At 35.0% G+C, this 23,271-nt stretch overlaps 1 protein-coding gene across 7 annotated transcripts; it reads left to right on the plus strand.

The window, feature by feature from the left end:
• The first annotated feature begins 637 nt into the window (after positions 1-637).
• arap1a (ArfGAP with RhoGAP domain, ankyrin repeat and PH domain 1a) lies at positions 638-22,981 on the plus strand. Of its 7 annotated transcripts, none has more exons than XM_067439117.1 (29): positions 638-682; positions 1,466-1,501; positions 2,114-2,202; positions 2,384-2,485; positions 2,608-2,677; positions 4,728-4,848; positions 4,966-5,162; positions 5,247-5,356; positions 5,574-5,773; positions 6,674-6,759; positions 6,894-7,076; positions 7,173-7,347; positions 7,462-7,572; positions 7,876-8,011; positions 8,112-8,214; positions 10,106-10,280; positions 10,435-10,644; positions 11,787-12,002; positions 12,129-12,234; positions 12,485-12,632; positions 13,123-13,191; positions 13,405-13,488; positions 13,606-13,723; positions 15,082-15,195; positions 15,732-15,862; positions 15,994-16,076; positions 17,831-17,866; positions 21,714-21,777; positions 21,945-22,981. In XM_067439117.1, the coding sequence occupies exons 2-29, from the start codon at positions 1,490-1,492 to the stop codon at positions 21,972-21,974; spliced, it is 3,279 nt and encodes a 1,092-aa protein (XP_067295218.1). In that variant the 5' UTR covers positions 638-682; positions 1,466-1,489; the 3' UTR covers positions 21,975-22,981. The 7 variants fall into 7 exon arrangements, with proteins under 7 accessions (XP_067295218.1, XP_067295220.1, XP_067295219.1 ...); XM_067439119.1 differs by having other exon boundaries at positions 673-682; positions 2,117-2,202; XM_067439118.1 differs by lacking the exon at positions 638-682 and adding an exon at positions 980-1,136.
• Positions 22,982-23,271: the final 290 nt, after the last annotated feature.

Below are 23,271 nucleotides of genomic sequence, written 5' to 3' on the forward strand. Positions count from 1 at the left end.
AGAAAGAAACTCATACAGGTTTAGAACAACTTGAGGATGAGGGTGAGTTATCAACAAATCAACAACACACACACACACACACACACATGGGGGGACATTTTTTTACGGTCTATGGTCCCCACAATGTAAACAAGGACACACACAACACACACACACACTGCTGCAGGCTGCAGCCATGGCAGTATAAGTAGCTTGTGAACGGCAGATTGGCCTATTGTAGAACACACACACACACACACACACACACACACACACACACACACACACACACTAAATCTAGCCTACATAGTTTCCCAGTTGCTTTTACAAGTGGCAGCCAGTGGAGAAAGAGACTGAAAGCAACAGTCAGGATCCTCTGTCTTCAGAAGCCAATTCGTGTTTCAAAGATTAAGAAAATAAATCACTTTCAGAAATTCAAATTTTACAAGCTTTCTCCTGTTTCACATTCACAAAGCAACGAGTTTGGCCAACACATGTTGAGATTTTTACCTGAATTCACAGGATTGAAAGCACGCGTTTGAAGCGAAAATATTATATTTTATATGGTTCTCTGAGGAATTGCAGGAATGGCTCTGTGTCACCGACCGGGTCATAAACTTCCTCATTTTCAAAATCTGTGCGTGCATTGTTTACAAATGCTTTGTAAAGCAGTAGGGCTCGGCACAGGTTTCGCTGCGCACAGGTAACGCTCTCTTCTCTGTTACTACTAAAATCCTAAACTGTAGCACAATTTTATAGCACTAACAGTAGGCTAATGATACATTTGACAGTGATTGAAAATGATTGAAAATATTTTTTAATAAGATTCATTATTTTGAGATTGTGTGCTCTAAAATTCACATCAAAATACCTGTCTAATCGATTTCTGAATGTGTGCAGTTTTGTAAACAGTCGTTTACAAAAATCGTCTAAATCGTTTTAGTTATGACCTCAGTTTTTGAGTATTTGTGTCTGTGTGCTTTTTAATGTGTTTTTGCAGACAAGAGGAATTGACAGAACATGTTTTATCATCTTGGTTTCGTAAAGAACACCTACCTGGGCTTACTTCCCATGCTTAACCACAGCGAAGAAGCGCGCTATTGTGTGCACTGAAAGGACTATTGTTACTATAATGTTTCTTCTGATATCTTTCAAAGGTTGTGTGTTTCTTAATGTCTGAGCTGCTGAACTTTTAGTAATGCTGTGTATCAGGTTTGGTGGCTTCATAGTTTGTTACAGTAAATTGGGTTGAGGAGGAAGAGATGTTCCTGTAGGCCTATTTCTGTAATTAAGTAGCCTTGCATCAGGGTTGATGAAGATAAGGGATATCTCATACAGTATGCTAAGCATTTTCCGGATTTAGTGATTTATGTAAACTGGGTCCGCATTACAATCCAAAACAACATTATTGTGTTCTTTATTGTTTGTATTGGTTTATTGACTTGTTTTGATGATTATTTATTCATGTGTTCTGCGTCCTTCAAAGGTGCACACATCACAATCCCAGAACATGGCTTTAAAGGTAAATTTTGTTTCTCTATCTGTGTGTGTATGGTGTCTTAAATAGATTAAATATGTTATATTTAATTTACATTTATTATAAGTATAAGCTGATTAAATAGCCATATATTGGGCCTGTATGTTAGAGAAAATTTAACATTCAAACAAACTCCATCAAGCCATGTGCTTCATATAGCCTAGTACATTTTTTTGTTTTTGTCTAATAAATATTCTGTTCTGCCACAAAGTACACTACAGTTCAGAAATTTGGCACTGGTAAGATTTTTAAATGTTTGTGGAGAAAGTGTCTTATGTTCCTTAAAAATACAGTACTATTGTGAAATATTATTGCAATTTAAAATGACTTTGACTAGTGTAAATGACTAGTGGAATATATTTTAAAATGTAGTTTATTCATGTAATGGCAAAGCTGAATTTATAGCATCATTCAAAATTGTAAAATTATTAAATTAAGTCTTTCATGTCACTTTTGAGCAACTTAATGCATCTTTGCTGAAGAAAAGTATTTTCATAATCTTTCCTATTTTTGAAATTTCCTATTCTTATTAACTGTAAACTATTAAACAATGGTGTTTTTATTGATCATTTTCATCAACAGTTGTTTGTCTTCCAGCAGGAGGATCTATTGCGAGACATGCAGAAGTGTTTCATCAACCTGAAAGTTGAAGAAGATAAAAAAGAGACAGCCCTTCTGAGAGATCGGTGTGTGTTTGAAGCACAAAAAATGTTGTGTTATGTTATGTGGATAATGTTATTTTGTTTTGTGTTTATGTGAGCCTTCAGTGGAAAAGAAATTATAATTATTCTGTAATTAATATATATTATAATTAATAAGTAATCAATAATTATTCTGTTGTATTAATACAGCGTTTGTTTGTTTTAGTGAGGACAGTATTGATATCCGATGTACAGACTTTCCTGATTTCTCAGAGGAGTTCCATCAGATTGTTAAAGCTGGTTGGCTGGAGAAAACTCCTCCGAAAGGGTAAGAAATAAATGATTTTTACGACTGTATATCTAAGCCTCTTTTCTGAAATCCTGTGGATTTATTTATATTTATTATATTAATTTATAAGTGTTTTATAATATTTATGTTTGTAATCTCAGTGGCAAGATTTACCAACGTAGATGGGTGCAGCTGGATTCAGAATATTTGAGATATTTTCAATATATCAAGGTAAACTGAATAAATAAATCAGTCTCTATCCACACTTCCTTTCTGTAATCTTGTGGGTAAATACTTTACCATGTCCTCCCGGAAATCAAGAAGGGATATAAAATCTTGAATAACATTAAGATCCTTCCATTCAGATTAAATATCCTCCTGGGACCCAGTAATAGACTTTTGTCCACTATAGTGGACATTATATTTTAGTGAGTTTCCATCATACACGTCACAGTTTTGAGTCAGGATGTCCTTTAGCACATTCGGGGCTTTGCGCAGATACAAATGTTTGCAGGTTTCATCAGGAAAACAACAACAACTTGGTTTTTAAAAATGGCTGACATTAGGCTACTGTTTAGCACTCTTATGGAAATATGATAATATTTTGTAATTATAATTTAAATATGATTAATTTTCAAACTGTTTTTTTTTACAAATCAACATCTCAGTAAAATGTTATGGGGTTTCTATAGGACTTTTTGGTACAAAGGGGCATTGATTTCATGAATGTCCATTGTAGTGGACACCAGGAATTAAATCATGTTTATCAGGCATTTTGGAGACAAAACAAGTGAATAGGGAAAAAAACTACATATCAATATTCCTATGAAATATTACATATTATTATGAAAATGGTGCCAATTATTACTCCTATTATTAAGCTTATTTTTTATCATAACATATGATATATATATATATGTATGTATATATATATATATATATATATATATATATATATATATATATATATATATATATATATATATATATATATATATATATATATATATTTTTTTTTTTTTAATTTATTTATCCATTTGTTTCTTATGCTCTAAACAATGTAAGGACATGAAAAAATACAAAATTCAAAAAATAAAAAAATAAAATAAAATGTCTGGGTCCATAGATTTACTCATTCACCAGACACATTCCTTTCCTTCCAACATGACTATAAAAAGTACTGCCTTATTTTATTTACTTTAAGGAAGTTAAGTGTTTACTGTAAAAACATGATAAGCCAGAAAATGATTGGAATGGAGAGAGATGATGATAATCATAACTAAATGATGATACACACAAAAACGAGAGGGTATGAATGCTGGAATCTGCCTTTTGGTTTAGGTCACACAGATTAAATCTTGACTTAAAGTTTCTGGAATATAGAAAGTCCATTAATTGCACTTATTGTGTTCAGAGTCTGACTGTAAAAAAAGAAAACATAAAACAAAGCAAAAGAGTTATGTATAGGCATATTGACAGTTATAGACTATAGTTAATTATCAAAATAATAATCTAGAATGATACTGATTTATATATAGTTCTAAAACATTTGACCGGTGTATATAATATATTTATACGTTTTAGAATGGTAAGATATTTTAATATTTTTAAAGAAGTCTCTTCTGCTCACCAGGGCTGCAATGTTATTAAAATACAAAAAAAGCTGAAATATTACGAAATATTATTAAAATATAAAATAAAAAAATATTATTAAAAAATAAAAAAACTGTTTTCTATTTGAACATATTTTAAAATGTAATTTATTCCTGTGATGCAAGCTGAATGTTGAGCATCATTACTCCAGTCTTCAGTGTCACATGATCCTTCAGAAATCATTCTAATATGATTTTAAAATATATTCAATTAGAAAACAGTTATTTTATATTTTATTAATTATGTTTGACAATATTACAGTTTTTTTTGTATTTCTAATAACATAAAAGCAGCCTTGGTGAGCAGAAGAGACTTCTAAAAAAAATCTTACTGTTCTAAAACGTTTTTCTAAAAGATTTTTTTTGATCGGTAGTGTGTGTGTGTGTATATATATATATATATATATATATATATAAATAGGTCAATGAATTGTAAAAATATGGGGTATTATATTTAAAAAGATTTTTGAATATACACTATCTATCCTTGATCCCTTTTGTTTTTGTATTTATTTGTGAATAGCATGCCTTTATTGTCCTGTTTGCAGACCCTTTGAACCAACATTTAGTTGCACTTTGAATGTAATCTCAATTGTAATTTAGGGTGTTTCTCTCTCTCTGTATGACAGGAGGTGTACTCTAAAAGGATGGTGTCTCTGGGGTCTGTCGATAAGGTGGTCAGTGTCGGAGATTTGCGATTTGAGCTCCACAGTCAGAGCCGGACCTTCCTGTTTCGGGCAGAAAGCACTCGTGCGTATTTATCATTTTTTTCTCCCGAACACCTTACGGAACATCTCTGACACACCTTTGTTTTACATTCAGGCTGGGAATGATTTTCTTACATTTATATTGTGTTTATTTTCACAGAGGAAAGAAATGACTGGGTGTGTTGCATTGAAAAGATTCTGAGTGATCGCAAAGAGACTCTGGGGCCCCGGAATCTGTTCTTTAAGAACGGAAGTGTGAATATTTGTTGTGAGGGCTACATGGAGATGTTGTCACCACGCACCAAAGTCTACATACTGATCAACAGGGACAGATTGTTCCTCTTTAAGAGCCACGAGGTGTGAGTCTGAATGTGAATAATTGTCTTTCTAAAGGTTTTGCGTTTATTTGATAGATAAGTTATGTTTGTGTTGTGCATATAGGAATATTTTCAGGGTGTAGGCATCACTGACATAGACATGCGCATGGCCAATGTGAGAGATGGAGAAAACAAGCGCTCTTTTACACTCACCACTCCGTACAGAGCATTCAGGTAAACAAACACTGCAACTTTTTTTTTTTTTTTTTTTACTTTTTGCGCAGAAAACGGGGAAGGATTTGTTAAACAGTTTTATTTTAGTATTATTTATATGCGATTGTAATACTTTTTACTTGACTAAGAAAAATAGGCCGTAAACTCATTGATGAAACCATAAACTCACCATATCAATGATAATTTCATTTTTATGCTTCTCTCTCTCCGTTTGTAGTTTTGTGGTGGATTCAGAGAGTGAGAAGCAGAAATGGTGCGAGTTACTTAACGAGTGTGTGAGTCGCTCTCTGTCATGTGATGGAGTGTGTGAGAGCATTTGGCGTGTGCCAACAAACCGTTTGTGTGCAGACTGCAGCTCTTCAATGCCGGAGTGGGCGTCAATCAACCTGTGTGTTCTGCTGTGTGAAAACTGTGCAGGTACACACTAACTCAAATATTAACAAATGACAGCAGCTCTATGAGCCTATGGCATACTCATAATGTATATACTATTGGTCAAAATATAAAATAACTGTTTTCTGTTTGAATATATTTCAAAATGTAATTTATTTCTGTTATGCAAAGCTGAATTTTTAACATCATTACTCCAGTCTTCAGTGTCACATGATTCTTCAGAAATAATTCTAATATGATGATTCATAGAAACATTTATTATTATTATCAATGTTTAAACAGTTGTGTAAAAATGTTTTTTTAAGGATTCTTTGATGAATACAAAGTAAAAAAAACAGCATTTATCTGAAATATAAAGCTTTTGCAACATTATAAATGTCTGCACTGTCACTTGATCAATTGAATGCATCCCTGCTGAATAAATGTATTCATTTCTTTAAGTTCTTTCCCAAAACAGTATATAAATACAATTCTTACCGACCCAAAACATTGAAATGGTAGTACAATGTTACAAGAGCTTTATATTTCAGATAAATACTTTTCTTTTGAACTTTCTATTCATCAAAGAATCCTGTTTCAACATTGATAATAATCATAAATGTTTCTTAAGGAGTAAATCATCATATTAAAATGATTTATGAAGGATCATGTGACACTGAAGACTGAAGTAATGATAATCAATATTCAGCTTTGCATCACAGGAATAAATAACATTTAAAATATATTCAAATAGAAATAAAAATTATTTTATATTTTAATAATATTTCACAATATTACAGCTTTTTTGTATTTCTAATAAAATAAATGCAGCCTTGGTGAGCAGAAGAAACTTCTTTAAAAACATTAAAAAAAATTACTGTTCTAAAACATTTGACCGGTAGTGTATGTCCGCTCATAAATGAGTACACATTTGTGTGATAACAGGTGTACACAGAAGCCTGGGCCAGAAGGTGTCAAAGGTTCGCAGTCTGAAGCTGGATGAACGAGTGTGGACTGATGACCTCATCAGGGTACAATGAATGTGATGCATCCAGGCTATATGCTGCCTCAGCTCCATCTGAGAGTTATAGTACACCTGTTATCAGTTGCAGTTGTGCCTTTCTCTTTCTGGATCATGTCTGATAATCTCATTTTGCGTTGCCAGGTTTTTCTGCTGCTCGGTAACAGCAAAGCAAATCAGTTCTGGGGAGCGAATATTCCTCCTAGCGAAAGTCTCTGTGCGAGCGCTAACAGCGAGCAGCGTCTCCAACACATAACAGCAAAATACAAAAATGGAAAATATCGCAAATACCACATACTCTTTGGCCAACAGGAGGCGCTAAATAAAGTTAGTATATTAGATCTAAATGCCAAATAAATAACAGTAAATTACACATCACATGGATGTTCTCCTCTCTCATGTTTTTTTTTCTGTGTTTCTTAGGCTCTGTGTTCAGCGGTGCAGTTACCTGATTTGTTGGAGACTCTATCGCTGCTGAATTGTGGGGCAGACATCAACTGCTACACTGGTATCCCAGAATTCCCTTCTCCATTGTCTCTGGCCAAACGTAGTGGCCAAACAGTACAAGCGGAGCTACTTATGCAGAACTTGAACTCAGGTACACAAATACACACAAATAGCCAACGTATAAGATACACTGTGTTTAGACACAAGTTCTGAAGTTTTACAGGTTCAGCTTCTATGTCGAAACTCACCTGGTTTTGTTCTTTAGCAGAGTCTTTTACGCCAGTGGTTAAAGATGTGTCCATTCGATCCAATTCTGGCTACCTTTTTAAGACCGCCTCATCAGCTCGGCCAATCACAGACCATAAAACCAAAGCAGGTGTGTGGAGCCCTTGTAGTTTCATTTGGTTTAGTAAATGGCTGTTTTATTACTGACTATTGAATCTCAATGAGATAAAGCCTTGTGTTTGTGAGGATGTACTTGACCTCCAAAATGAGACTAAAATTAGACTATCATACCATGAAAATTCATGAACTAACAGGTACATTTCAATTGCATTAACTTTTATATTGTTTTACAAATTTAAAATTGTAATATCCCAATGTAGGCTTTTTAGGCTTTAGCAATCTACAAGTTTTCATGGTGTGTGTGTGTGTGAATGTCTTGTGGTAAATATTTTAGACTTCTCTCAGCGTTGGTGTTGTCTTGGTGATGGAATGTTTAACTACTTTAAGAATGAACAGAGCCACAATAAGTGTGGTGGCATGAAGACCAGCGAAATCATCTGCCTCTCTGTCAACAGCCCAGGGAAACATGGGTAATAAAAACATAACCTTCAAACTTTAATTGAGTTTGCTTTTACTACATGAATCCCTTTATGTACCATATTTAACATGTCCTCTCTACTTGGCTGGCAGCTATGAGCACACCTTTGAGCTGTACTCTGAGGAGGGGAGAGTCTACCTGTTTGGATCTGATGATGGCAGCATTGCCAAGAATTGGATTCAGTCTATTGCCATGGTGATCATGCTTTATTTTTTAAAGGATTTTTATTTTTTAGCACTTGTTTTAAGATACCATATTGTGAGGACAAACAAGGACTTTAGACTTGGGATTTTCAAACTGCTTTTTAAAAAAAAATTATATTAATACTTTTATTCAGCATGGGCACAATAAATTAAAGGGATAGTTTACCCAAAATTTTAAATTCTGTCATCATTTACTCGCCCTCAAGTTGGTCCAAATCTGTATGAATTTATTTCTTCTGCTGAACACAAAAGATGATATTTTGAAAAATGTCTGTAACCAAACAGATCCCCAGACTTCCATAATATTTTTTCCCGTATTATAGGAGTCAATGGGGCCCAATCAATATGGGTAATCACTGTTTGGCTCTTCATAGTCTTCAAAATATCTTTCGTGTTCAGCAGAAGAAAGAGATTCATACAGGTTTGGAACAACATGAGGGTGAGTAAATGATTACAGAATTTTCACGTTTGGGGGAACTAACCCTTTCAGCCGTAAACACTAATAAAATTGAAGAGCAAGTTTTTAACATTAAGTAATAGACACCTTTCATTCCATCACAGGAATAAATTACATTTAAAATATATTTACATAGAAAACCGTCATTTCAAATTATAACATTTCACAATATTATTGCAACGAGGTGTCAAACTGGGTCAGATCCATTTGCAGCTTTATTATAAACAAACGTAGTCTTACAGGCAGGGGTCAGGGCAGGCAGCAGGCGAGACAGAGTAATCTAGAAAACAGGCATATAAATCACAGGGTAGGCAGCAAGAAAAACTCAAGGGTACAGAACAGTCAAGGTCAACCACAGGAATACAGACCACAGGGGAAATGCAGGGGAAGTGTCAGCCGTGGCAACAAAAAAAAAAAAAAATTCAACAATTCGCAAGAGTCCAGCAGTGTGAGGCTTAAATAGTCTGGGTGATAGGAGGCAGGTGTGTGTAATCAGTCCAGGGATGGGGTTATGGGAAATGTAGTCCAGGAAAGGTTGATACTAGGTTGAAGGAGCCCTCTGGTGGCGATCGGAGGGAGTCACAGAGGCTAAGTTTGTGACAATTATAGTGTTATATACAGTATTATACTACAGAATATTAATACTGTTGTTTCTGTCTCACATACAAATAAATATATATATATATATATATATATATATATATATATATATATATATATATATATATATATATATATATATATATATATATATATATATATATATATATACATATATACACACACACACACACACACACACACACACACACACACACACACACACACACACACACACACACACACACACACACACACACACACACACACACACACACACACACACACACACACTACCAATCAAAAAAAATCTTTTAGAAAAACGTTTTAGAACAGTAAGATTTTTTTAGGTTTTTAAAGAAGTCTCTTTTGCTCACCAAGGCTGGTGATATATATATATATATATATATATATATATATATATATATATATATATATATATATATATATATATATATATATATATATATATATATATATATATAAGACTACGTTTGTTTATATATATATATATATATATATATACAGGTCCTTCTAAAAAAAATTGCATATTGTTATAAAGTTCATTATTTTCCATAATGTATATATATATATATATATATATATATATATATATATATATATATATATATATATATATATATATTTATAAATAAATAAAAATATTCTAAATGTTCATCTCTACTTCCTTGATGCCTTCCTTGCATCTTTATGTAAAGCTGCTTTATATTATGCAAATATCATCATGAAATGAAATGTTTCTTTTATATTCTAATATATATTGGCAGAGGAGACAAATAAACTGAACCACTTCATTCTCATTTAGGCTGTGCTGCCTCCTGTACTGTTTGATGTGTGTGGAAGCTGTGATCGTCTGGGTCGTCTGCGCTGCACCGAGGGCAACCATGGCATTGGTTGGTTTTGCCTGAGCGGCTTCGAACTCCATATCTTACTAGAAGACAGCGTACAAACAATTGACCTGCGCAAGCTGGTCACACTCAGTAAGTTACAGCACGCACACACAATCACGTGCAAATCTGAGTCTAAATAAAAATGTCTATGTATATTTACTATATTTAACTATTGCGATATGTACCAACATTAAAGACGCTCACATTTTAAAATGCTGGTGTATGAACGTGTGTGTGTGCGTAGCTCTCTCTGACAGTTCTGGCTCTATGGTGATGGTGTGGCGGGGTGGACCCCTGCATTTGCTGGCTGACCGCAGGCCTCATTTTGCGGGCTGGCAGACCTGCATTCAGCAGAAATCTGGTGCTGGAGATCAGCCGCTTTCCCAGCAGCAACTCACTGAACTGGGTGCCCCAGTGACTATTGACCGCTGCCTGGACCATGTAACACGTTACGGTATACAAACACACACATTACCAAAAAAACCACAAACATTTTGTTATAGATGTAAATATAATGTATAATGTAAAATTACTAAGGAGTTCTGAGTGTTTTTTTAACCAATGCTGCTACTACATGAGGTTACTGTGGTGTTCTAGGTGGTTGTTAGGGCAGCCAGCTTTTTGATTCATTTAACTACTGGTCAGGCAGCTGATTGGCTCATTCAGTCTATTCTCAACCACGAGGGCCACTACGGGACCTCAACAAACTTCCAAGGGGCTTCAAGATGACTTAAAATTATTGCCAATATGACAAAGTAAGCTAGAAAAAATGTAAACATCTTTCTAGTTATGTTAAGCTTGGTAAATGGTTACTTCAGTGATTTAGCATGGCTTTGTATCAGTGGAAACCCAGGAGAATATTCGAATGATCGTGCTTCCCCCCTCATATCCCCCTGAGAAGAGAGATTTGTGTATTTTTTGGCCAGAGGCCAAAACTACAGCCAGTAGAGGGCGTTATTTCCGCATGTTTTCAACCCATCCATGGGGAGTGGGATCGCACTCACAGAGCTCAGCTCGGGCAGCTGCGGACATTCATGTAAACGGAGCGGTGCGGAGCAAAGTGAGTATTTTAACTTTTCAGATTAATTCCTATGAAAGTTAAGCTTCCAAATAAATGAACTCGCCAGACTGAACACGCGCCGTGAATGTATGCCCTGCCCGCACTTAATTACCACGGCTTATCTCAGCTCTTCACTCTCATGATGAATGTAATCTGAATCCTGCAGTGTTTGTGCCGTGACTATCGTCTAGTCTTTTCTTCGCTATTGTGATGTATATTCGAGTGGACCGGCTTCTTGAACAATAAAAAATGTAGTGGAGGGCTTGGTTTTGTCCATTGGACAATCATTATGGTATCTGCAATCTCATACGAGTGGACAGGATGTTACATCCTCATGCCAGTAAAAGCGCCATCAGAGAAGTATTTATAAAAAAAATAAGATTTGGCAATTGAATTCATGGTGACTTTAAATTTTAGGTAGAGCACACTCAACTAGATACAATTATTTTCTTCATGCTACCCCCAAGTAAATCATACTCCTAAAAGTAAGTAAATAGACATTTCTAAAATCATAATGTCACATTTATTTATTACAGGACTGCTGTCATCAGGAATCTATCGAAAGTGTGGCACTAATTCTCGTGTGACCAAACTGCTGAAGATGTTTCAAAATGATGCACGAAGTGTAACGTGGTGTGAGTCTGAGTTTTCTGTGGATGATGTGGCTAACACGCTAAAACGGTTTCTCAGGGAGGTCAAAGACGGAGTCTTTAATGGACAAGAGAACAGCGATAACTGGCTCAGAGCTGCAGGTGAAATAAAAAATTGGAATAATGTAAGATGCTATGTTTAATACTGCTTAGAAAGTGGGAGTAGCCCAACACTACTGTAAGCTAGTACTTTTTTTTTTTAACTTTTTTTTTTTTTTAACTCTGCAGCTCTTGAGGGCAGAAGTGAGAAGATTCAAAGATACCAGATTCTCCTCTCAAACCTCCCGGATGTTAACAGAGAAACACTCAGAGTCCTCATACACCATCTGGTTTGGTATGTTATACTGACGTGACCTGCTCAGCTGTCTAAAAACTACTAAAAGTACTTACCAAATCACTATTAAACAAGAGTTTTCATTCTGATAACATCTACACATTCCTAAGATTAGATAGGAGTGTTTACTGTGCTTTAAAAATATTTCTGTGACTGGTTGATTTGAATTGATAATAAGGAATGTAGTTGGATATGCAGTTATTGTAAGTAGTTTATTCAAGAACTTGACCGGAAATTTCTGCTTTGTCAGTGTTCACCACCTGTCTGATGAAAATCAGATGACTATACGAAACCTTGCTATCGTATTCGGTCCGTCACTTTTTCAGATAGATGGACAAGATGGCACAGCGTCTCAGGTGGTGGAGGAATTGATCCACAACTACTGCAGCATTTTTAATGTGAGTCTGTTTTTACTTATCGCATTAGCTAGTTACATTTATGATTTTTATTTAATTTATTATTGTTCTCAGTTAAAGCTACATTTTGTAACTTTTTTTAAAATAACAAAATGTAGAAAATTATCTAAACTATGTCTTTAACCATATACATTGATGTCCTTATAATAATGATTTAAATTTAGAGTGGTCAGGACTGATTTTGCAGGAAATTACATACGTCATTCCCCCATATGCATGGGGGAATGACGTATGTAATTTCCCGCAAACACATCATATCCACACATATTTCACAAAATATGTTGTTTTATTTTTAAACTGCTAGAGGCCCAAAAGTTATGCAGTGTGGTTTTGAATGTATATTGAAATTTGATTCACACACTGACTCACTGGATAAACTGATACACTTATGAATTAAATATCAATAAAGATTATTTAGAAAATGCTGTTAATAAAATGAAGAATGATGACTGATATGAAGCTTCTCTTACAGGTCTCAGAGTCTGACCTTCAGAGGCAGCTAAACATGACGTCTGTCATCCTGAATAAACACAGGTCTCAGGTCAGAATTCACAGGACATGAGCATTTACAATATTATTATGTTAAGGGCGTTTTTTAAATGCTTTTAATAATGAGTTATCTGCATAAGGACCTCCTCATGTTGATTTGACTGTGTGTTACTGAATAAAGTCTTTGATGGATTGTTTGAAATATTTAACATTATTTGAACTTATTGATACGTTGACATTAATTGATGACTTAATTATATTTCAGAGGACCTTTAGTCGAACTCCATCCAGCACCATTTGTGCTGTTTACCTAGAGAAGAAAGAGGGTGCAGCAGAGGTTCTCGTTCAGGTGGACATTTAATTTTCACTTAAATTTATCTAATTATGTACTTGATCTGTGTGGACTATATCAAGTTTGTTTAAGATCAGTGTATTCTGATTTCTTTGTGTATACTGTGTGTGTTAGGTTACAGCAGATATGACAGCATTCAAGTTGGTTTCTGTGGTTCTGGAGCTTAAAGGAATTCAGCAAGCCAATGAAGAGTTCTGGAGTTGCTATGAGATTCTAGAAAAAGAGAACATGGGTGAGATTTGTTGATTCTATAATGATTTGATTTACGTGTGTCACAAGCTGGGCTTGAACTCAGGTCTCTGGTGTGGTGAGTAGAGAGATCTACCCCTTAGCCACAGAGGTGCTGTCGGACCCAAACGATAATCTCCACACAAAACTTCGGGGGTGGGTGGGCACAGGGGACCTCTAGAAACACATATAGAATAGGGAACCTATTCTAAACTATTCTAAAAAAATAGTCACACTCAGGACCTTCGGGTCAAAAATGACCCCCATAGGAAATGAATGGGAAATTGGCCCAAATATGAAAATACAGAGTTTTTTGTGCATATAATCTACAAATCAGCCAGGATGCAGAGAAAAGGGACTTAAGAGTGAAGAGGTGAATCTCTAAAACATCGAGGGTGCAAAACAGACAAAAAAACTCTCACACACACACACACACACACACACACACACACACACACACACACACACACACACACACGTTGGTCTATGTGGTTTACAGGGACTCTTCATAGGCGGAAGGGTTTTTATACTGTACAAACCGTATTTTCTATCCCCTTACAAGAAACATTCTGCATTTTTACTTTCTCAAAAAAACATCATTTAGTATGTTTTTAAGGCCATTTGAATTATGAGGACATTTGATATGTCCTCATAAACCACATTTATAGTGTAATACCAGTGTAATACCCATGTAGTTATACAAATTTGTGTCCTCATAAACCACATAAACAGGCTCACACACACACACACACACACACACACACACACACACACACACACACACACACACACACACACACACACACACACACACACACACACACACACACACACACACACACACACACACACACACACACACAGGGTCTGTAAATCCATACAATCCATCCATAAAAATGTGCTATTGCATGATAAAAATGCTCAATGTGTCCACCAGATGGCACCAATACAATTGAACATTTTTTTTTCATGAGGCCTAAGCTTGCCTCTAAAATGAAATACAGCTTTAATAAAAATAATAAAAACATATAAATGTTCTACTATTTTCAGTGGGAAAAAATGGGTCATAATTATTGCATAAATATTCATAATAAATCATAAAATTATCTCAAAACACCAAAAAAGAAAAGAAAAAATATAATGGAAAAAAATATATTTTTCATTGATTTTACTCATATTTTTTAAAATCTTAATTAGGCCCTTCGGGTCATTTTTGACGCACCTTAGAAATCATGTACTTAATGTGGGTGTCCCATGACAAATCAGAAGAAATTTCAACTGATTGAACTGATGTACATGCTGATTAAGAAGTGTGTTGAATGTATTTTTTGATGAGTGGGGTTTTACTTTATTTTATAACAGAGAGAACACTGCATTACCAGGAAAGAATACTGCCACTCTATTTCTCACTTAGTTGTCACAGCCACCTGCTGATTAAGAGGAATCAATACATCATCAGCATCATGAGGTACCTCGGTATGTCTTTTCACACAAACACCCTTTATGTCTTTAATTCATCATAGATTATAAGATTTTCCATGATGAGAAGGTATTCCAAAAATATAGAAAAATACACATTTAAATTCTTGTTTACAATGTTAATTGATCTATTTGCATCTAGAAATATTACATAAATTAAAATATTCGATATTACAGCTTCTGAGATAATTTTTTTAAGTATATGCATTTTAATTTTGTAAAGAAATTCATATTTTGGCTCAATGTTTCTACAAAACTTCCATATATTTAGCCGTATACATTTTGCTCTAAACATTAATAAGGTCACAATCATTTTTTTACTAGACTCCAAATCAACTGTCCTAACTTTTGACTGGTAGTGCAGTGTTATTATTATATGGTGCAATAAAGAATACACAATAATTACGTGAATAAGCAACTGCAATAAACTACATCCTGAATAATAACCTAATACTTTAACATTGCTTCAGTTGTTTTAGGAACAGTTGCAGTAGTTGTCTGTTTAATTTGTGTGTGTATGTGTGTGCATGCAGAGAATAAAGGCAATCTGTGTAAAAGTGGGCCATTACGTGTTTGTGAGGTTAGAAACGAAAGTAGCAGAAACTTCCACCTTCGTCATTGTGAGCTTTCTGGCAACACTTTCAGACTGCACAAGGAACTGCAGGTGTGTGTAAACATACAGTACAAATATGTATATACTTATTTAAAGCAATACACTGGCAAACTGTATGAGTGAAAAACTTAAGAGAAGTGAATGGATCGATCTTTAATCTCTGAAGTCTTCTGTTCTTTCAGGGTTCTCAGCATGAGTGGGAATATCCTGTCAAAGAGTTCAAGCTCTATCATGGTTGCCGGAGCAAACTGCATCCACCCACTCCGTAATGAACCCCAAGCACCTTAACACAACATCTACTCCAGAGCTTATCTCACTTATAAGCAGAGATGCAAACTGCTGGTTTAAACACATTCTTGACACACATTCAGCGTGGCCAACAGTGATGGTTTCTGACCATAGCAGTAACTTGAAACTGCTGTAAATTGACACTCAAACTTGAAAATTGCACGTCTGATACAGCGGCTCGTACACAGGGCTCTTGTACCTAGAGCACTGCAGGTTTCACACTGCAGTGTGTTTTAACAATAACTGGAGGAGCCTAGCCTATGCCAGAAAAGAAAACAAAGAATACAAATAAAATGTAGAAGATTTACCCATTTAAACTTGTTTTAATTATTTAGTTTGGGTGGGTTATGATTATAAAAAATAAAGTAAACGAGCCAGAAAATATGATAAACTTTCTTTTAGTTTAGTATGTAACACTCAGACAGACAGGTAGGCTATATATAGGCTCTAGCAGCTGCAGTCAAGGTGTAAAGTGAAAGCACTTTTGATGGACAAAATAAATATCACCACACAAAAAGCGCTCAAAATGCACACAAGAAGCACGTGTAGTGTGTTTTAACAATAATAACTGGAGTATGACATTAAAGAAAACAAAAAATAAAAAATATCTGTAGAAGATTTACCTTTAAACTTGTTTTAATTCAGTTTGGGTGAAAGTATGGTTATGATTATACAAAGTAAAGTAAACTAGCCAAAAAAGCTTTCTTTTAGGTTAGTGTGTAATACTCAGACAGCATTGTGGTAACCGCTGCTGAGGGGCTGCACAAATGTTTCCTTTGTGAATACTCGCGGGCGTCTGCAGATGCACTGCTCACTCTTGTGGTGTGAAACAGCCGTTAGTCTATGTGTGGGAAACACTACAATACCCTACTTACCATTTCTGATATGTAGAGATAAAGTAAAAAAAAAGTAGTTTGCTATTTCAAATTCTGCAAATCGGAGACAGATTCGTTTCTCAATAAATATATTTATATGAGTGCTTAAAAAAGCCAGTGAAAAATACTATATGGTTATACAATGTTATTCTAAATATTATTATTGAATAATATACATATCATGGTATGGTAAAACATCCCATTAATTAAAATGCATATTTCTTTATTCAAAGACATGTCTCTGGTCAGAATGAGAATAAGAGCCGATGAAAATTACTGAGTGTATCTTAATCAGTGCTGCCCGTTTTCACAGACATGGTTTAAAGAGATAGGCAGACAGGGATTAGAATAAACCAGGATTAGGTCTATATTAAAGCGTTAGTTCCCCCAAAAATGGAAATTCGTGTCATTTACTCACCCTCAAGTTGTTCCAAACCTGTATGAGTTTCCTTGTTCTGCTGAACACAAAAGAAGATATTTGGAAGAATGTTTGTAACCAAGCAGATAGAGCAACCATTGACTACCATATAGGGAAAAAATACCGTGGCAGTCAATGGTTGCTCTATCTGCTTGGTTACAAACATTCTTTAAAATATCATCTTTTGTGTTCAGCAGAACAAGGAAACTCATACATGTTTGGAACAACTTGACGGTGTGTAAATGATGACAGAATTTATATTTTTGGGTGAACTATTTTTGGGTCGGCCTAATCCTGGTTTATTCTAATCCATGTCTGTGCAACCAGGCCTACATTTTTTCACCTCTCATGATTTTGCATCCCTGTATAACTATATTAAAGGAATTTACATACTGAGATGCAATTTGTGGTGTGTAATTTCTTTTATTTTCTTTACAGATGGGGATTTATGCTGATTCATGACAAGCAGCAGTGGTGAGTCTGTAGGGTTAGACTATGTACATCAAACAGGTCTGTAGCTACCATGGGCATTAAAGGATTAGTTCACTTCAAAATGAACATTTTCCTGATATTTTACACCCCCTTCTTAGCCAAGATTTTCATGTCTTTCTTTCTTCAGTCGAAAAGAAATTATGTTTTTCGAGGAAAACATTTCAGGTTTTCAATTGCAACCAAAATGTTGAAGCCAAATCAATCCAGTTTCAAAGTCGCTTTGAAGGGCATTAGAGGCTATCTACGTCTTTGGCGTGACTGTGACGTTTTTGACGTTTTTTGCGCAATCATAGCACGTTGAAGAGCAGTGCAAGAGGAGCCATTTAGGTTAAAAAGCATATAACATTTTTTTTTTTTTTTTAAAGGTGTCATGAACTGGCTTTTTTCTTTTTTTATACTGTTGTCTGAGGTCAACTAATGACGTTCGTGTGGTTTTTACATTTAAAAACATCATAACTAATAAGTAATAGGCTATTTTCTACACTGGTTTTGAGGCTCTCTCCTGAACGCTGGGTTTTGATGGGTGTGCAACACTGGAGACTTGGAAGTAAACGCCCACGGCTAGGATTGGATAAGATTTGTATATTTAATGAGCTTCAGCTCCCCAGTCAGTTCAGTTCACATGAGGGATTGTTTTGAAAGCGGCAACCGGGATAATTCTCTCGATCACAGGGCTTGTAAACACCTTTATCAAACAAACACAATGATTTATTTCTCATCCACCTGCGATTGATTGGAATATTATTTCTGATTTCTGTATAACATGGCACGCCTGATCGGTCGATATAAGCGCAAACCGCGCATACACACACACACACACACACCACGTGCCCAGATCAAGAGAGGAATATTATTTCTGCTGACGGACATATGTTTTGGTAGCCTCTCTGTAAAACACATAGCCCCTGGACTACGATTACATATAAAAAAGACGCTCACATAAGTTTGTTGCACCATTCCTGTCGGATCCAATATAGAAAGCACAATTTTTTTTAAATCTGTAAGGCCTCCCAAATCGTCCCAATGGAGGCTAACGATTGGTGGGTCAAGGTCGCTGCACGTTCAATCTTTTCAGCTGGGAAAAGGGATATTATTCCAATTCCTCTTTATCTGACTCCATTTAATCATAATTTTGAATTTAGGTTAGAATGCCAAATGGTTATTTGGTCATTTATATTTAATAGTTTAACCACACATTTAATTATTCTGTGTAACCCTTTGTTGAAATTATACCCGTTAACATTTACCCATATCCTGAATAATTTCAGAGCAAGTCAGAATTAATCAAAGTGTAACAACTTATTAACAGTCCGTTAAATCAATAATGTCAATTACATAATCAATTCAAATGTAGCCTAATCCATATAACATCAAATACTCTGAAGTAAAGAATTAAATATACCTGACTTCTGAAAATGACATAATGCTGGGTTATCTTCCAGCATTACGGGCTGACCTGTTTACAGTATCGAGCCCTGATCTCTTTGCAACATTTCTTTAAATATCCAGACCAGAAGCAAAAACTCTTTTAAATGTAAAGATGAGTTCACTCTGGGAATTTGCATTAAAGGTCCCATGGCATGGGTTGTTTTATTGTTTTATAATGTTTCCTGGGGTGTACTTATATTGTTAGTATGGTTTTTACATCAAAACATGTCATAATTTAGAAATAAAAGCCATTTTTCTATACTGATACTAGCCCTCTGTTTAGAATGCTCTGTTTCAAGAGGCGTGTCTGCTGTGAGTCGTCAGTGAAAACACCCACTGTTGTGATTGTCTGACATCTTTGCATTTGAAATGAGATTACGTGCGGAGGGGGCGTGGTTTAGTCATGCACGAGCTGGAGCAGCTGCAGCGCTGCCAGTAGAGAGAGAGACAAGAGAGGGAGCTGGGGAAAGATTGCTGAGGAAGTGTTATTGTACCGAGTTTTTGAGAGCGCGAGTTTATTTTGTTTGTATCTGAGAGCTCTGAATAAACACAAGTTAACTTTGCAATGTTATTTCTCTCACAAAATGCTTTCACCACAGCTAACAACATACGACATCGACATGAATACAGTAAGAGCTTCTGTTGAGCATAATTACTAGAGCTGACCTATCCGAACATAAAAAAAGAGTGTTCTTTGAATGCTCTCTCTAGTTTAATCATTTAAATAACATATTTGTTTCATGCTACAAACAGAAATGATGTGAGGTTGATGGTTTTAGTCACTGGCTTGATTCACTGATGCATCAAGATGGCCAGCGGCGGGACTAACAGTTTTAAACGACTTAGAAAGAAAATCTGTGTGAATGATTAGCTACACATCAGAACTCACTGATCCCAGATCAGGGAATAAATGAACACTGCTACTCACTGTTTGTGGTGGTACTGTTGACTCCGTATGGTAAAGCCTGTGCTGCTGACATCCACTGATAAAACTGACTCCTTTCTCTACTAATTCTCTGGGCGGGCAAAGCAGAGGAAGGGGCGGTAACCTTTTCTGTTATGACGTCATAACAGGAGAATTCAAGATCAGCTCGTCTGAGCTCTCATTTTCTCAAAGACAGAGAAAGACAGCCAGAACTCGTTTTACACCGATCAAAATTTCTAGCAACTTGGGGACAACATTTAGGCTAGGGGAACTCATATTAATGTTGAAAAACCTCATAAAATAAAAATGTCATGCCATGGGACCTTTAATCAAGTCCTATAGACCTGTATTGACCTGTATTTTCTATCTATATTTAGAAAGCATTTGGCCAAAAACACACCACACCCATCACACATTAATCAAAATATATCTAAACTCTTAAAACATTGATTAACTTTTGGTTAACTTCTGTGGGGATGAGATCTTTGTACCAGTCGGACTGAGGCATTTCAAACGATATTAAACACTCATATATTTATATATATTTATAGTGAGGACTGACAGAACCAAGTAGATTTTTTGGTGTCTTTCATGTGATCTCAGTATGAGTGGAAGCAGGAGTTTGGGGGAAGTTTCATGTGAAAGGAAAGGCATGTAAATTAGTGCAATTCATAGATGATTCACTCAGTGTGATATTGTCTTGGACGGAGACGCTAGGTGTATAAATGAGTTCAGATGCTAGTTTCCTTTTTTCGTTTTACAAATCTCAATATGTCTACAAATCCAGCACTTGAGACTTGTTTACAAACGATTCCGCAGTGAAATGAAATGAACAGATACATTGTGTTCCCCACGTGAGTTGAAACTTCATTTAAAAAGTATCACACATTCCTAATATTAGGACCCAAAGGAAGCTTATGCAGTGACTGTGTTCTTCCACAATATCTTGCTATCTTCTTCAGAATGTTTATTGCTGCTAACTAGCGTGATCCGATGAGTCGGTGGGTTGGGCTACTGGATTATACGTGCTTATTATTCTTTAGAGGTGGCGTTTCGTCGTGCGATGACGTAACCATGAAGCACACGATTGTTTTCTGGGCCTGGTGTCTTTCACTAGCTTTTATAAAAGCTTTTCTTTCATTAAAAAGGAAGTATCCAGTTTTGAAACGTACAGGATATTCTTATATTACCACGACATTTTATATATCAAAAGCTCAAGGGAAAGTTGATTTCTCAATTCATCACCCCTTTAATGACCGATCGTTTAGCTAGATAAGACCCTATTTCTTGTCTGGGATCGTGCAGACAAGTGCATATTTGACATGACATGACAATGACGTTATGCATATTTGTTGTCATAGACAAACACTTTACCAGTTGACTAGTTAGACAATTTATTTTACTATTTTACTATATCCTTGAACATTTAAATAATATGTCCCTGCTCACCTTACCTCTGCATTTGTTTTCTTTAAGGTATCTTTGCTGTGAGAATGAAGATGAGTTGACTGAATGGATAGCCACATTTTACAGCATCCAGGTACCTCTGGCACACAATTTTTAAAGTCTTATTTCTTTGAATTCTAGTTAAATATATATAAATTGAAATTGAAAATATAAATTGAAAATATGCAGAACAATATACATTTAAAAATGTGACACATTTTTATTGAACCAACTTAAAAGTTTTTGATTTCTTATTCATAGTACAATGGTGACGTCTGGCCCTCCTGGTGAAAAAACTCAAAAGCAGTGGATGGGTTGAATAACAGCAATTTATTCTGATGGAAAAAACTAAAAACATCACATAAAAGTGTTTCTAAACAGACTGTGGCCAGTTCAGATTCTGGATTATTACTAGCAGCACACTGACCTTTTGATTTATGAGTAATGTGACTGATCTGAATCTTTGATTCCTGTATTTGTTCATTGAAAAATATTTTTATTTTATTCTTTTATTTATTTTATTTTTCAAAAGTCCTACAGGTTTAGAACACCATGAGAATGAGTAAAGTACAGAATTGTCCATTTTGTGGGAACTATACATTTAGGCTCTGCCGTTTCTGAGAAACCACAAGGAACCATTTTTAAGAGGAAGCAAAGAAATCTTTTCTTGACTGTTTTGTAATGGTGTTTTAAAAACTGTGTATAGGCTACATTTATGCATTTACCATGAACTTTTATCTGAAAGACAATGCATTTAAACTCTGTATTTAGCATTCCTTCAAGGTGAGCTACAGGAACACCGCTGATAATTACAACTGAAGTTTGCGTGCTCACATTTCCTATTTCTTTCACCACAGCAGCTCACTTCTACTTTCTTGACATGCACGTGAATATTTGTTTTCCAGTATCTGACATTCAACCCTCCAGAGACACAAAACCTATGGCAGGCGTAATGAAACTAAATATTTATTTCTCCTTGTGTTGCCTGGCTTGATAAATGGGTATATAATTACTCTTTTGAAATTTGATTGAGTTTTTTAAATAATCCAATAAACCATAATTTAAACCATAGACAATTCTAATTATAATAAACTAAAGCATATCTGGAGTAAAGTCTTTTTGAGCTGAAAAAAAGTTCATATTAGTATTTAAAAAAAAAAAACATTTTAAATCCACAAGATCTCACATAGTATTAACAGCCATCTTTAGTAATGTGGTTTGATCCAATTAAATCAAATGATAAGGTATACTGGTAACACTTTACAATAAGGTTTTGTTTGTTAACACCTGTATAACCATGAGCAATGCATTTTTTACTGCATTTGTTAATCTTTGATAATTTAGTTAATACAAATACAGCTGTTGATGTTTCATAACAATGAATTATCTAACAAACACAACTTTTGATTTTATTATTTTTGTAATTTAGTATTTTATTTTTTGTATTAGTAAATGTTAAAATTAACATTAACAAAGATTACTAAATGCTGCATAAGTTGCATAAAATCCTTGGGTACGGTTAACCTCAAAGTTATCTTAATCTAGCTAGACTATATCTTTCAGTTCTCATCTGAAGCTTTAGCGTGCA

This window comes from Pseudorasbora parva, chromosome 3 (assembly GCF_024679245.1).
Source record: "Pseudorasbora parva isolate DD20220531a chromosome 3, ASM2467924v1, whole genome shotgun sequence".
NCBI classification, from domain to species: Eukaryota; Metazoa; Chordata; class Actinopteri; order Cypriniformes; family Gobionidae; genus Pseudorasbora; species Pseudorasbora parva.